General features: G+C 44.2%; 1 protein-coding gene across 1 annotated transcript in view; it reads left to right on the top strand.

Moving 5' to 3' along the window:
* The window catches only part of TRPC5 (transient receptor potential cation channel subfamily C member 5), a 695,984-nt gene that overhangs the window by 394,353 nt on the left and 285,466 nt on the right, over window positions 1–16,165 (top strand). Inside the window, exon 5 of the mRNA XM_078688815.1 lies at window positions 7,749–8,071. Coding sequence (XP_078544941.1) covers window positions 7,749–8,071 — 323 coding nt within the window. The remainder of the gene's footprint in view (window positions 1–7,748; window positions 8,072–16,165) is intronic.

The raw sequence follows: 16,165 nt of genomic DNA, 5'->3' as shown, positions 1-16,165 counted from the left end.
CGGGATTTTCGGAATCAAAAGGCATCCAAAACATGGAGAAATATGTTGAAACTATGATGAACAAACTTTTTGGTCCTGACCTCTCAAAAATGTTTCTCATCGAAAGGGCACATCGTACTTTAGGCCCTAGGCAGCAGCCAGTCACACCGGCAAGACCAATACTGGCTAGAGTGCTGAACTATAGAGATCGGGATACAATTCTCAGACTAGCCAGGGAGAAAGGGAACACTACACTACCAAGGAAACACCACTGCAATGTACCCTGACTTCACGATGCAAGTACAAGATGCCCGCAGGGAATTCCTACCGGCAAAAAAATATTTCAACAGCTAGGAACCAAATATGCGCTCATTTATCCCGCCAAGCTTACAATTCAAGTACACAGAAAGCCCACTTTCTTCACAGATGCGAAAGTAGCCCTGTCATATGCGAAACAAATGGCAAAAGAGCGACAACGACTGAATGGGAGAGAACTAACACGCTGGAATCGCAGATAAGTGACTGCTGTTGTACTGTACTACAAGGGAGGGTGTGTAATGATGATGCAAAGGACATTGACTCAAACTTGTAATAAAATGACTGCCATTCACTCGGACGATAGCAGTCCTTCTGAACACCAACTGGGGATACAGTAAATTGATTGGTCCTGGGGTCCAGGATAGTCTGTTGAGCGCTCGGCCACCCTGCTACAAGAGATGGGGTGTTTGCCGGCGGCCCCACGTACCCCCATGGGATGATTCACTTATGTTCTGTAAAAAGGGTAACTTTGTTGAAATTAAGGGGTGCAGGGGAGGGAGGACCACAACCTAATTGGGGGGTTGGTGTGGGGGAGGGGAAAAGGGAATGTCTTATTCTGAAACGCCGCCAACACATACACAACTTAAACACACTCAAGAAGAAATGACATGCACATTGGTGTACATGCCTACACGACAAGCGATAGATATTGAATTGTTCGGACATGCCACAACAATGTTGGGAAACTACTCCATACCACAAAGCTGTAGTAGACCATTCTCCACAACCAAAAATGTCACAAAGTAATGCCTTGTATACACTTACCTGCCTTACCTGGAACGTCAGGGGATTTAACGATCATAGGAAGACCAGACTGATTCACTCTTATCTCACAAGACATGCGGTAGACATATGTCTGCTGCATGAAGCGCACATGATACACGCGTCAGCGGGAGTGCTTAAAACTAACAGATCGGGGGAGGTGTTTGAGTCTGGCTACTCAAATTACTCAAAAGGAGTAGTGATGTTAATCCGTAAAGGCCTTCAATGGAAGACACACCACACGATAAGGGGCAGGGAAGAGAGATTCATTATGATACAGGGGGAGGTTTACAACATGATAGTGATAGTGAACACCTACGGCCCAAACTCAGATAGCCCAGCATTCTTTCAACGAATATGGCAAATGGCAAAAACTATGATAAATATGGCAATTTTGTGGGGTGGGGACTTTAACGTGGTACTTTCAACGATGGCAGATAGACAGGGAGCGCCCCGGGTGCATCACCCGAAAGCAGCAGCACTACACTAACTGATATCATGGAGGATCTCCAATTAGTTGAATCCTGGAGAGCACTACATCCTACTGTCAGGGAGGGCACTTGTGTAACACACCACTGGAATGCGTGGTCGAGACTAGATTACTGGTTAACATCTAGGGAATTGCATGCCTGGGTAACCGACGCAACACACCATTCATGTACCTTTTCCGACCATGCGCTGGTACACTTAAAACTAAGCATACCCAAACCATACATCCAACCATTTACATGGAGATTCCCTTCCAGTGCATTACTTGACCAGGTATTCCGTGAAGAACTGTGAGGTAAAATCGCAGAGTATTTCACTTTAAATGAGGGCACGGGGGAGTCCCCGGGAAAACTCTGGGAAGCATTTAAAGCGGTCACAAGGGGAAACTGCATAGCACTTAAAGTAGGAGTCCTCAAAGTTATACGCAACACAATTACCCGACTAGAGCATGAAATTAGGGAGTTAGAACAACTGGACCTCACCAACCCCTCCCCTGAAATAACAGCACAAATTAGAACCAAACTGACAGCATTTCAAGAGGAAGCAGAAAGAGAAACACGCTATATGCATTTATATATCACAGGCACGACAATATGGGGAAGGTGAGCGTCCAGGGAAAACACTAGCGGGTTTGCTCCGAGCAACAAGGGGGTCGGCATACATAACAGAACTTCAAATGGGCGGGGGAGAGACTGCCAGAACGCATTCAGACATATTACGCACAATGACACAATTTTATCAACAACTATACACCACACAAACACACCCGACTCAGACCAATATCATTGATTGTCTAGACACTTTGGCGTTAGATTGGTTTAACAGAGGGACCCAGGAGTATATGGAGCTACAATTCACAGCAGACAACATCAGGCAAGTAATAAATAGCATGCAGGCAGATAAGGCCCCAGGTGCCGACGGCTTAACTGCAGCGTTCTACAAAGAATACGCAGATATACTGAAGGTATATTTGGAGGCTCAGTAAACAAGTAGTTTGCCCCCAACACTGCGTGAGGCCACTATAATAACATTGCTGAAACCAGATAAAGACCCGGCACAACCAGAATCGTATCGCCCACTGTCCTTGATAAATCTGGACACTAAGATCTATGCTAAATTAATTGCGAATATGCTCCAACCGATGCTCCCAATGATAGCCCTTCCAGACCAGTCTGGATTTATACCAGGTCGTTCGACGGCACACAATCTGAGAACGATCTTTGGTTTACTACACTACTTGGCCCCACAAGTGCAAGCAGTGGCGGCACTATTAGACGCCACAAAGGCATTTGATTAGTTAGAATGGAAGTTTCTCTTTACCTTATTGGCACGTATGGGACTAAGTCCTATATTTATAAAACAGATCCAATTACTATCCACAAACCCGACAGCGAGAGTCAGAGTGAATGGCCAAATCTCTGAACCATTTACGATAACAAGAGGAACGAGATAAGGCTGCCCCCTTTCGCCGTTATTATTTGCGATAGCCACTGAACCACTGGCCGCCAGACTACGCCCACATCATACACAAAGAAGTATTGGGTTCACATCTAGAGGTTTATTAATATCAATATACGCAGACGATATGACAATTTACTTAATGCATCCCAAATACAACTTTGCCAAAGTGATGAGAGAAATGATCCGATATGGTGGAGTAACGGGTATTCATATCAACTGGACCAAATCCATAATGTTACCACTTACGGATAATACAGAACAGTTTGAAACAGAATTCCCCATACAATGGGCCGTAGGTGAAATTAGATATTTGGGGATATGTATCAGCAGGGACATGCAGGAATTGTGGCTGGCTAACTATGGGAGAGTAATTGACTGGTTAGGAAGCAAGGTACAGCGATGGAAAAACTTGTTGCTGTCCCTGATCGGCAGTATAGCAATAACAAAAACTGTCATTTTACCTAAACTGCTCTACTTATTTGTAAACATTCCAATGCCTCTCACTGCACATTTTTTCAAGAGACTTCACACCAGCATACTGGAATTAGTCTGGGCCGGAAAACCTCGGGTCTCATGGAAATTATTAACATTACCATTTACGCAGGGGGTTTAGGTGCACTTGTTTTGAGTTATATGCATACTCCGCACAGGCACAGTTTTTGTACTTTTGGCAACACCCAACCCCATATCCACTCAACGTTCCAATAGAAAGTGATAGGGTTGCCACCCTCCCATTGAAAACGGCCGTATATCAACCCTATAAGCGACCCCATTCAGAAATCGACACAGCTGAGACACTACGCTGGGCTTGGCGGGGGATGGCAAAGAAGGCACGCCAGACGGTCTTATATGAGCTATCCATGCCAATAGGCGGCAAACCACTCATTGCCCCATTGCTAGATAAGGCAACCACATTGCGAGCGAAATCCCACGAGTTAGAGAAAGGGAGTGATCTGTTTCCAGATGGTACGTTTTTAACACTTCCACAGATGTGCAAACTGGAGACAGCTACTGCATCGGACATGCTGGTATACTATCAGATTAGGGCGGCATGCCGGTCCAGGTTTGCAGAGTTTCCCCAAACACCTCCTGCGTTACCAGCCCTAGAAAATATTCTATCTACACCAGCCCCCCGCAAAGTGATAAAAGGCATTTATAGCACTACCCAGAAGCAACCCCCAATCATAACAGCCACATCTAAAAGAGACTGGGAGACAAGACGCAGGTATCATCATTACAAACAAACAATGGCTGTTTTGCTGTGCCCAGCTCGAACACCTCTCACCAAACTATCAGCTGCGACTTATTAATTTTAATTACCTGCATAGAATATATTGCACACCACCCCAACAACACCGAATGAGATTACACCCCGACACACGATGCTGGAGGTGTGGAGCTCAAAGTGCCACATTCGTCCACCCAGCCTGGGACTGCAGACCCATAGCACAGTTTTGGCTAGAGGTATTTAGACACATTGGTCGTATGATCAACATTCCCTTGACCTGTACACCGTTGATTGTATTACTGGGATATGTACAAGAAGTGCCGAAAGGTCAGTGCAAACTCACGGCAATGCTGTTACTCTTAGCGAAGAGACAGGTGGCAATACATTGGAAGAAGCAGAACCCTCTGACTATCGCCGAATGGGTAGGAGCGGGCACCTACTGTAGGGACCAGCTGTCCCATTACTGGGAGCTACTGCCGACCAGATCCAGACCAAAAGACATATGGGAACCCTTTGTCAACTGGATGAGAACGGGGGGATAAATATTCGAAACGATCAGGGCGAGTAAGGAAAATACCTTGACAAGAACGAAAAGGTATATTTAAATATGGAGTCGGTCATGTTGGCTGAAGGCTCCACTACACAACTCAGCAGATGTGGAAATGTTCCAGTTGTTGCAATCATAGATTGGGACTTGACGATGTGGAATTTAAGATGAAATGTGGATGTGTATAGGCATATGTCAAAATGATTTGAAAAGATGACGGTGTTTTTTTTCTTCTTGTTTTAAAGTTAAGCAGTTCTATACCTTGTTGATAACGACAAGTGGAATGTATACATGTGAGATCTTCTGTATAAAACATTAATATTGTTATGCCAGCAAATTATGCATATCGGTAAACGTGCATGCGCTTAATAAAACAAATTTAAAAAAAAAATTTAATAAAAAAAACGAATTTTCAGCAACAATGAAAATGTCATGATAACTTCAGTGATTAATGTTCTTCCTAGAGACAGATCGGACTTTTGTCTAGTGGGAGGATTGACTCCTGAAAAGGTAGCATAGAGGGTTAATGTGCCTGCTGCAAAGAACATGTACCATGTAGATCACAAAGTGCACATAATGTTAACTAGGTTAGTAGGTTACTGCTTTTGTCAGAGAGATCCTTTTGTTACTTGCAGTTTAAAAGTTCAAATCCTAACATAGAACAGTGAGCTATTAAACTATATTGCCTACTAGTATGGTTGTCATGTGGCTTCTACAACGTGTAGGCCTTTGTCTTAGGTAACATTTCCTATACAGTGATTTACACACATATAAATTATTGTCTCTGTGTAGTGTGTGTGATGTAAAGTGCTCTGACACCGTACACTGGTATGAGTGGTGCTGTAAATCAAATTAAATGCATCTGAGAAAGAGTGTGGTTATGGAGACTTGAGGGGGACTGTTAAAGGGTGGTAGTGAGGGAGTCTGAGGCGTGGTGATCATTGAGGGCACCAACAAACATTGTTGCAGAGGGCGCCACCAGCACTAAAGACGGCCGTGCCATCGAGGTCAGTCCGTCTCACCCATTGATACCGCCATTGGCCTTGTTTCAGCAGTAGTAGCTGCAACTCACCAAGGATCGGCAGTGTAGGATTTGCACACACACCAAACTAAGTTTGAAAACTTCACAGTCTCTCTGCTTCATGTACAAGCACTTTTAACATGTCCTACCTGCTCTGGAGCCACTGGAATTATGCAGCAATGGGGGACAAAATTATGCTGCAGTGGTGACTAAATTATGCAACACAAAAAAGGCTGCAGCCTATTGCAATACATTTTCTTATACTTTAATATTTAGACATTTTTACACATGTTAAGACTCTGCAAAGATTCTGCCTCATTAGGATCAGTATAACATACAAATGCAGCGGTGAGAAAGATGGTCAGTCAACCTTTGCAAAGGGCCGCCCACTTTGCAGCAACTCAAGTCACGTTTTTTAGTAACTGTTTATCCGTTTGAGCTACAAAAATGATTAGTTAAAACTGTAAGATTATGCAGTGGATGATGTATTATGTGGCACATATGGCAGAGCCATAATTATATAGAAAACATTTGCAAACTAGGCTATTTTGCCATTCATGTTTAAACTGCTCTTGTTGAAGAAGGGAGACGTTCTAATGGGAGAAACTGCATGGCTTTGGAGACAAATGGCTTGTGATTCCTTTTTTAAGAGTATTTGGGACATTGTGTGATTGGAAATATAACCCACTTTGTGAATGTATTTAAATGCCAATAACGCCTATTAAACTTTAAATAATCACGTGTATCCATTGGTTGAATTAAATAACACAACAAGCTGTACCTGGTCGGTGAAATGCCAAAAAATACTAAAAATTGGGATGTTTGGCACATTCTGGCTACTCCTCTGACTCCACCCACTGATCCAATCCTTGGGTTATCCCCGTCCTCGGAGTTTCCGCCCACAGTTCGCCAACTTTTTTCCCCCACTTCGACCACTGATATTGTCTCACTGAATAAGGTGTTTTATAAAAATGTAACTGTCATGTCCCCATAGTTGTGCGTCCCCATAATTGTACAACTTGATTTAAGTGTGTTGGTGTGAAGTTCTGATCCGTATGGTTTAATAAAAAAGCATTAAAAAAAAAAGAATTGCATTAAGACTATTTTACAAAAACTTTGCTCTGATGAAAAAAACAAGTAATAGGGCAAATGCATGTGCACTATTTTGCTGCTTGCATAATATGGAAAGGAGCAGAGAGTATTTTACACGAGTGCAAATCTGACAAAAAAATGACTTCCCATTATTTTTTCTGTGTTTACATGATAGGCAGTAGAGAGAAAAGAACATACCTCTAGTTTGAAAATGTGAAAAAAGGAAGTAATTTTGAGTCCTGTCATTCAACATTTGTTCCATTTTTTATATTGACGTGTTTCTTCTTTAAATGATCCATTTTACATTCAAAATGATTAATCACCAAAGGTGATACAACTAATTTTTAATTGTTGTTTTGGGGAAATTATCCTTTATGCAATATGGGCAGGGTGCGTTTTGTTCCCAATTACACAAGCAGAAAATAGTGCAAATTGTCATTACCTTGTTTTTTCACCAGTGCAAGGTTTCTATATTTTGGTCCCTGGGACTAAAGTTATTTAGTTAACCAGATTCTTCAACAATATGTTCAACCATGTAGGGTTCAGAACACAGATGAAGGATATAGGATTTAAAGGTCCCAACTCTGTATTCCTGGACCCCACATTTAACCTTGCATGCTTAAGTATCATTAATAATTATACAGCCCTAGGCATCGCCCCTATGCAGTTCACCGTTTGTGCTAGTCTGTGCACAATTATTGATCACCAGACATAAGTAAATAAATACACGTCTAAGTGCTATCAAATAAGGTATGCTCTGCATATATTTTTTAATTCCAGCAACATCTCATTTGAAAAGATTGTGTGTTCTCAATATTTGCAAATTTACAATTACTTTTTTCTTTTTGTAGTATAATGGCTCGCGGCCGAGAGAGGAATGGGAGATGTGGCATCCCACCCTGATCGCCGAAGCCCTCTTTGCAATATCCAACATTTTGAGCTCCCTCCGCCTCATCTCCCTGTTCACCGCTAACTCCCACCTGGGCCCCCTGCAGATCTCCCTGGGACGCATGCTGCTGGACATCCTCAAGTTTCTCTTCATCTACTGCCTGGTGCTCCTCGCTTTCGCCAATGGACTGAACCAGCTTTACTTCTACTACGAGACCAGTGCCTCAGAGGAGCCCAACAACTGCAAGGGAATCCGGTGTGAGAAGCAGAACAACGCGTTCTCAACGTAAGTCTTCTCCAGTTATCAACAGATGGTTTTATTGCCAAAGGGACCCATTCACAAAGTTATTTATGCAAATATGTCAAACCGAGGTGCACAAACAGCATCATTTTGGAGTTCCACTGGCAGTGCTTAATTTGAGCCGGTGCTTTCCGGTTCTCAGCACTGGCACCTAATTGGTTTCCGGTGCTCAGCACCCACACCTAATTGTCAACACCAGACTTAGAACAGTCCACCAGATGGTGGCGCTGCTCATATAATTTAGAGATTAGGAAAACAATGGTAAATTAGGACTACAATATATATTCAAATTGCTAATATCTGCCTCCTCAGCCATTCCTTTAACTTCGGGAAACTGGAATAATATGAACTGTCACATTTACATGCGAGAGAGATGGTTAGTAGTTGTTTTGGCAGCGATGACAAGGGCGATGGGTGGTGCAATCTGCAGTGGCTCCTGGTCAGAACCCTGGTACTTAATATTTTACAAATTAAGTACTGACAGTGGCGGCTGGCATCTACCCGGGGGGTGGGGGTGAGTGGACGCGCAATTAATATATTTGAAAAAACATGCATGCAAATAATGTATTTTAAAACAACACTTACCTTACACAAACACAGCGTCCTCCTTTTTCCCAGGAATTCAAACTGGATTCAGCAGCTCCCTTGGCCAATCCTGGTGTTGTCCTTACCAGCATGAGAGCAGCGTTAGGATTGGTGGGAGCAGCCTCACTGGGATCTCTACAGTGCCCTGGAGGCTTTGGCTTGCTCTAACCCAGCTGTCTTAAGGGACATGTGCACTTTTTTTTTAGTTTTGTATAGCGCAAACTCTGCCCGAAGGTATTAGAGTACTTTACATGAACCCCAACCAGGTTCGGAGAGATTAAGTGATTTCACAGGATGTTTAGGGTCGCTGCCGAGACTCAAAACCAGCTCCCCAGCTTCAAGGTCGCCAGCCCTAGCCATTAGGCCACATCCTCTCCCAACAGTGCACAGCCAGTCCCCCCTCCACCCTGCTGCTGTCACTGAGCAGCTGCCCTGCCCCGATGGTCTGTTCGGGGCAGGGCTTTGGGGGGGCGACGCTCCTCCTTTCCAACGGAGGAACTGCCCCTGTGGAGTTCAAAGTCAAGTTAGTTATTTTCACACTTATAAATGAATTTACCCACCATAAAATTACAACTGAGGGCCTCATTATGTGTTGCCCAATAATTCTGATCAGTTCAGTCACAGGAGTTACCCGGCCCATTGGAATTAGAAGTTGTTTGGGTTTCCCTTGCATATCTCAGCAGATGAAAACAGCCAAAATCTCAGAGTAAATCAATGCTGGAACTAGTGTGGAAACACGGATTCCTGCATGTTATTCCCCAGAGTCTAATAATCTCTGCATTCTCTCCCCCCCACCACCCCGCCCACCCCCCATTACGATTACCTACACCCTGCTAAAGCTACTACAGAGGGGTGGACATTTTAGGGATTTTAACTGGTCTTTATAGCATAATTTGTAATGGAATAAATCTCCTCGCCCTGTGTTGAGGGTGTTCCATGGTGGGTACACCTGCAAATGGTGGTGAGATACCACAAGTGTGTAAGTTTGTTAATATTCACAAACCATTTGCAGTTAGCTTCTGACCTGGATAGGGCACTGTCCCAGGCATATGCACTAGAATAGGTGCAAGGGTAAAAGTGTATAATGCTTTAAAACGACATTTGATTTTGTGTGTTGCCCTCACCAAGTGCATCATTTTATATTTATTGTCGTTCTATAAAAACCACGTAAAATAGCTTCACACATTATTGAAATAGTGAACTCATACAAGAAATAAAAGTGCAAAGCAGCTCTTTGTGGCCATCCAACTGTACCGCACGCAAGTACATGCTTTTTTGGAAACCATTTTGTAAATACCAGAAGACAGACTATTAGTGGAGAAACAGAATAAGTCTGGACTATTCTAAAATGATGAACTTGTGATGGAGAACTTCACTTGCATATTTTGACTACTATGAATTAATAATGCAATAACTAGAAGGAGCATGGCTTACATTTCCAACTAACTCTTAGGCTGGATTACATAAAAACAACATCAATGGCTGAATGTGGTGTGGGAGGAAAAACAACCATAGCAAAGAGGGGCTGATTCAAAGCCAATCAATCAATCAATAAGAGTGCTTGTAAAGAGCGCTACTTACCCGTGAGGGTCTCAAGGCACTGAGGGGAGAGGGTGCCGCTACTGCTCGAAGTGCCAGGTCTTGAGGAGTCTTCTGAAGGCGAGTAGGTCTTGGGTATGCCGTAGGTGGGTAGGGAGGGTGTTCCAGGTCTTGGTTGCGAGTTAGGAGAAGGATCTGCTGCCGGAGGTTGTTCGTTGGATGTGGGGAACAGCGGCGAGGGTGAGGCTGGCGGGGCGGAGCTGGCGGGTGGGGGTGTAGAAGCGGAGTCTGCTGTTCAGGTAGGCTGGTCCGGCGTTGTGGAGTGCTTTGTGTGCGTGGGTGAGGAGCTTGAAGGTGATCCGCTTGTCGACGGGGAGCCAGTGTAGGTCTCTCAGGTGGGGGGTGATGTGGCTGCGGTGGGGGACGTTGACGATCAGGTGGGCGGAGGCATTTTGGATGCGTTGTAGTCGTCTGGCTGGGATTCCTGCGTAGAGTGCGTTGCCGTAGTCCAGTCTGCTGCTGACGAGGGCCTGTGTCACCGTTCTTCTTGTTTCGGTCGGGATCCACTTGTAGATCGTGCAGAGGGTGTTGTAGCAGAAGGAGGAGACGGCGTTGACCTGTTTAGACATGGAGAGGGAGGAGTTGAGGATGAATCCTAGGATGCGTGCATGGTCGGTGGGTGTCGGTGCTGTTCTCAGTGTGGTCGGCCACCAGGAGTCGTCCCAGGCTGAGGGGGTGGGTCCGAGGAGGAGTACCTCCATCTTGTCCGAGTTCAGTTTCAGACGGTTGTTAGTATATGTTTTTGTTCATCAATCGAGCTCTGGCAGATAGTGGAAGTCGGCTCTTCTTACACCTAAAATCTGCCAGTGCCTCCAGAAGTGCTTAAAATGTATCTCTGCGAGTTGTAGCCTGTATATGCGAGCTGTGGCCAGTAGAAGTGAGCTGTGGCCAGTAGATGCGAGCTGTGGCCAGTAGATGTGAGTTGTAGCCAGTAGATGCGAGCTGTGTCCAGTAAATGCGAGGTGTGGTCAGAAGATGCAAGGTGTGGACAGTAGATGCGAGCTGTGTCCACTAGATGCGAGCTGTGGCCACTAGATGCGAGCTGTGACCACTAGATGAGAGCTGTGGCCACTAGATGCGAGCTGTGGCCACTAGATGCGAGGTGTGGCCAGTAGATGCGAGCTGTGGCCATTAGATGTGAGCAGTGGCCAGTAGATTCGAGTTGTAGCCAGTAGATGTGAGCTGTGGCCAGTAGATGCGAACTGTAGTCAGTAGATGTGAGCTGTGGCCAGTAGATGTGAGCTGTGGCCAGTAGATGCGAGCTGTGGCCAGTAGATGCGAGCTGTGGCCAGTAGATGCGAGCTGTGGCCAGTAGATGCGAGCTGTGGCCAGTAGATGCGAGCTGTGGCCAGTAGATGCGAGCTGTGGCCAGTAGATGCGAGCTGTGGCCAGTAGATGCAAATTGTGGCCAGTAGAGGTTTCCACAGTTATAGCACAAAAGAGCACCAACATTCAAGGCTGGCAAAACCTGTTAGCTGGAAGAGGAGTGGTTTTGTGGATCTGAGCGATTTGCTGGATAAGGGCAAGAGAAACCAGTCTACAAGCAAACAGGGTCCAAGGTTTGCATCATTTTGTGAGCTATGGGGACCAACGTCAGACTCCTGATTTTAAAAAACAGCCAGAGGCATGCTCAGGGAATGTGAGCACTGCAGTAAGTAACCTGCATCAATCCACAGCCATCTTCAGCGCTGTAGTCAGTTTCTGGAGCACTTAACTCTCAATGACGCTTTAAAATGAAAATACTGTGTCAGCTTGCTCTCAGTAAACGAAAGATTCCGATCAGTGCAGAGTGCTGAATTATCCTTGGAATGGCTCGGTTCATGGAGAAATCTAAATGCAAGGTAAAGAAGAATGTTGATAATCTATCCAGACTCTGTCCTTTCTCGTAAATGCAGGCTTGCACTCAATGACATCGCTGCCCAGTTCAAATGTATATGTTAGCAGATATATCACACAACCTGGCAGTATAGCAACAGAATGCTGTATTTTAATAGGGATGCTAGGAGAAGATACAAGATTGTGTACATCAACTGAGAAAGTTCACATTTGAATTGCATTATGACGTATTTCACATATTTTTTAATAAATTACATTTCAGACACGTGTCACAAGTGTCACAGTCACAACTTAAAAAAGCGGGAGAAGCACATATGAGCCTAATCCTACAGACGTATACATTGAGAAGTATACAGTGGGAGAGAGAAAATATGCGCAGGTTGTTAAACTGGGAATGTGTGGTAATCCTTATCCTGTCTAAACTTTAGATTTCATTTGAAGTGTCCTTGTTTCTTTAATACTAATGTGCCTTTAAGGCCCTCCAACAAATTTGGATCTCGTTGCACTATATCTACATGACTAAGACAGTGATGCAACATTAGCTGGAAAGGAAGAGACCAGCCTTCTACAGTCCATAAAGCAAGGGGATCCTGCTGGTGAATGGATCTAGGAATGACCCATTGGAAGGAGGAAAGAGCTAACACTAGCCGACCGGGGACGTATGGAATGAATATATGACGTTACAATTCAAACAATTACAACGCGGTTTTCACATCGCCACAATCATTACATCGCATGATTTTACCATGCATGCCATTACAACGCATTTAGAAAAAACTACCATTACAATGCATACCATTACAACGCATAATACTTTTAGGCTAACGTCGGGTAAGTGTTGGGTAATGTAGGGGTAAAAATCACTATTCCTACTCCAGTGAGTGCAACAGTAGGGAAGTGTTGGATAGTGTAGGGGTTAAAATTACAATTCCCATGTACCCCAAAACCCATATCCACCCTAATACTAAAAAATCTATTTACTTACCTTATAATGCTTTGTAATGGCATGCGTTGTAATGGTATGCGTTTTAATGGCATGCATTGAAATGGCATGCATTGTAATGGCATGCAATGTAAAGGCAATAGTGTTGTAACAGCTGCGTTGTAAAGATAGTGCATTGTAATGACTGCATTGTAATGGTTGTTTACTGTATGGAATAGTGTAGCACCCAATAACGGAAAGCACGTGCCTCGATTACTCATTTTATGACATCATAGCGGTAGTAGTAGACTGGTCTGCAACAGAAGTCAGAAACACTGGGACTTGAAGAACTGCCATTCTGGACAGTGTTAGCAGGCACCACGTTCTTATTATCCTGGCTTTCCTTGGTTAGTATGCGGTGACCTCATTTCAATTCAGGTTGGTATGCGATGACCTCATTTCAATTCAGGTTGGTCTGTGGTGACCTCATTTCTGAATCCTGTAGGATCTTTCCCAAATCTCTACTAGGTTGGTTATGTAATTGGCATCTCTCTATTTCCCATGGGCTCCATCACGCATCTCTTTCCCTTGAAAAAAAAACATTTAAAAGAGTTGCAGCATCTAAAGTTACCAATTATCTTTGTTGCCAAAAAGTGGCTGAGAGTCTCCCAAGTACACACATTCTCAGACAAGCACAACACAGTCCGTGTAGGTATTTATTAGGTGCTTTTACCCAAGGCCACACAAAAAGTAATGGATTGAAATGTCCCTCCTGACCGGTGAACACAGGCATTCCTCAATGCTCTTCAGCCCTATTAGGTCTTATCTGTGAGCTGCAGCCTGCATCCGCACTACACAGCGATTTATGGTACTAACGCCCGCACCCAGTGCCGCTTACAATGGTTAATGGAGAGAAAGAAAAGGATTTGGATTGGAAAATGTCTAGAATAAACATAAGTGGTTAAGGTTCATTCAGGCATTTCCCTTCATCACTTTTATACTGTCTACGTCACCCTACGTGGCACAGATATGGCCACATTTGCGCAAAAAGGTCGTTGTGGCATAGAACAAGACTAAAATGCAACTGAGGCTGCTTGTCATTCTCTGTTCATCTAGGGCTTAGCCAAGCAGTACAGAGGTCAAAGTATCCATGAGCGCTGGGACAAAGATTGGCGTCTGTTTATAATAGCACAGATGAGATAAATACGGTAGAATAGTATACATCAAATTAGTTTCCAGTAGCTCAGATTACGTCAAGCTTTCTATCGATGACTTTTAGTTTTTCTCAGGTTTCACACAACATTCTGAGCTTCCTCCTGGAGACATTAAAACAGAAAAGGTGACGGCACTCATTACAACTCGCATTAAGCACTCTTTACAACTCACATAAGCACTCATTACTACTCGCATAAGCAACTTCATTACAACTAGCATAAGCAACTTCATTACAGCTCGCATAATCACTCATTACTAATCGCATAAGCACTCATTACTACTCGCATAAGCAACTTCATTACAACTCGCATAAGCCCTCCTCTTTCGGTCTATTTAAGAAACCGTGAATATGAAGGGACCATGGTGAATAATAATTTTCTACTGTATTGTGCATCACAATCAATGCCCGTGTTTGTCTTGGCTTCTGCTCACTTCCATTAAATGACTGTTTTTTCGCACTGAAAGGCTCCTAACCGAGTAAAATGCACCAGTGGCTCAGCTTCAATATAATTTTTTTTCTGGTTGACAAAATTGCACTTAAAGATGGACTGTCTAAAATATTCGCATTCTTCCGAGCGGCTGCCTGGAGCTGTTAAAGCTCAATTTTTTTTATTTATTTTTTATTTTAGGTTATCATACAGCGATCCTGCAAAGCAACGTTAAGAATTGAAATTTTAAAAAAAGCTGTCAGCAGATTGACCGTATACACAAATCTGAACTTTCAATTTCTGCCAACTTACATGTTTATTACTTTATCTTAGCCTAGCGCAAAATATTTTCATCACATTATAAAATATGCCATTGGCATTCCCTTTAAGTGTGTTTGCTGTAATTGCATGTCAGAATATGTCATGACATTTGCTTAAGTCAGCTTAAGAGCACCGGGGATCTATGGAAAATAAAACAATATAACCTCAGCCTATTGAAGGAATTGAGTGCAACTGAAGACACAACTCAGCGGCAGATTTACAAGCCACTTGTGCCTCTTTTACGCCGCTGTTGAGTCACTTTTGTGACACAGCGGCGGCGCAAATCCAGCGCGATGGTGCGGGGTACTTACAACGTGACGCATCTGGGAGATGGCGTTCCGGTGCAGGAACGCCTCCTAAAAGTGGCTGAGTGAAATCTATAAGATTTTACTCAGTCACTTTTAGGGCCATGCTGCGTCAAAACCCTGTGCCTGCTTGAAGGAGGCGTGAGGATTGATGCAGCATGTTAGAGATAGGGCACCCCCGAGACTTGCTGGAGCTGCGCCAATCCAGCAATGCGCCGCATTCCCGCCGGGGATGCGTCACACATCGGCCCATCCGAGCGCCACGGTGCGCCACATTGTAAATGCGGCTCATCAGTGGTGGCGCACGGGTGGGCAGATGCGTTGCAACTCTTCTGGCGCATCTCTGCTGATTAGCAGAGATGCGCCAGAAGTCGTAAATCTGCCCCTGAGTGTGATAATTTCTCTGCTTTAAGATTTGAGAAGCGAGCTCTTAACAGCAAACATATTTATATTGAAGCAGAGTGATGTGATGTGGCAAAAGAGTAGTGTAGTTAAATGTGACAAGTCCTTTGCTATGTACATTAACACCCTGGAACAAGTGACCAGGGCCAGCCTTAGGGCAGGGCGGCTTTAGGGCAGTGGCACCGGTGCAGCCGCATTGGGGCCTGACCGGGTGGGGGGCACTGACCGCAGGGGGGAGCGCTGTGTTAGCAATAATTCAAGATTTACCAACACCTGCTGCAGAGTTCCTTGTACGTTCAGCTTTCAGGCAGCAATAAAAATGCCAAGATAGCTCTTGTGATTAATGTTCCTGCTAGAGAGAGAGAGATCGGAGTTTTGTCTAGTGGCAGTTTCGACTTTACCTGCTGCAAAGAACATATCTGTATGTTATGTTGAGAGCTGAGAGGATTAGTAAAGCCAGCCTTTA

Source organism: Lissotriton helveticus, chromosome 4_1 (genome assembly GCF_964261635.1).
Source record: "Lissotriton helveticus chromosome 4_1, aLisHel1.1, whole genome shotgun sequence".
NCBI lineage: Eukaryota > Metazoa > Chordata > Amphibia > Caudata > Salamandridae > Lissotriton > Lissotriton helveticus.
Note: the sequence above shows the minus strand (reverse complement) of the source record. Positions and strands in the feature narration are given on the sequence as shown.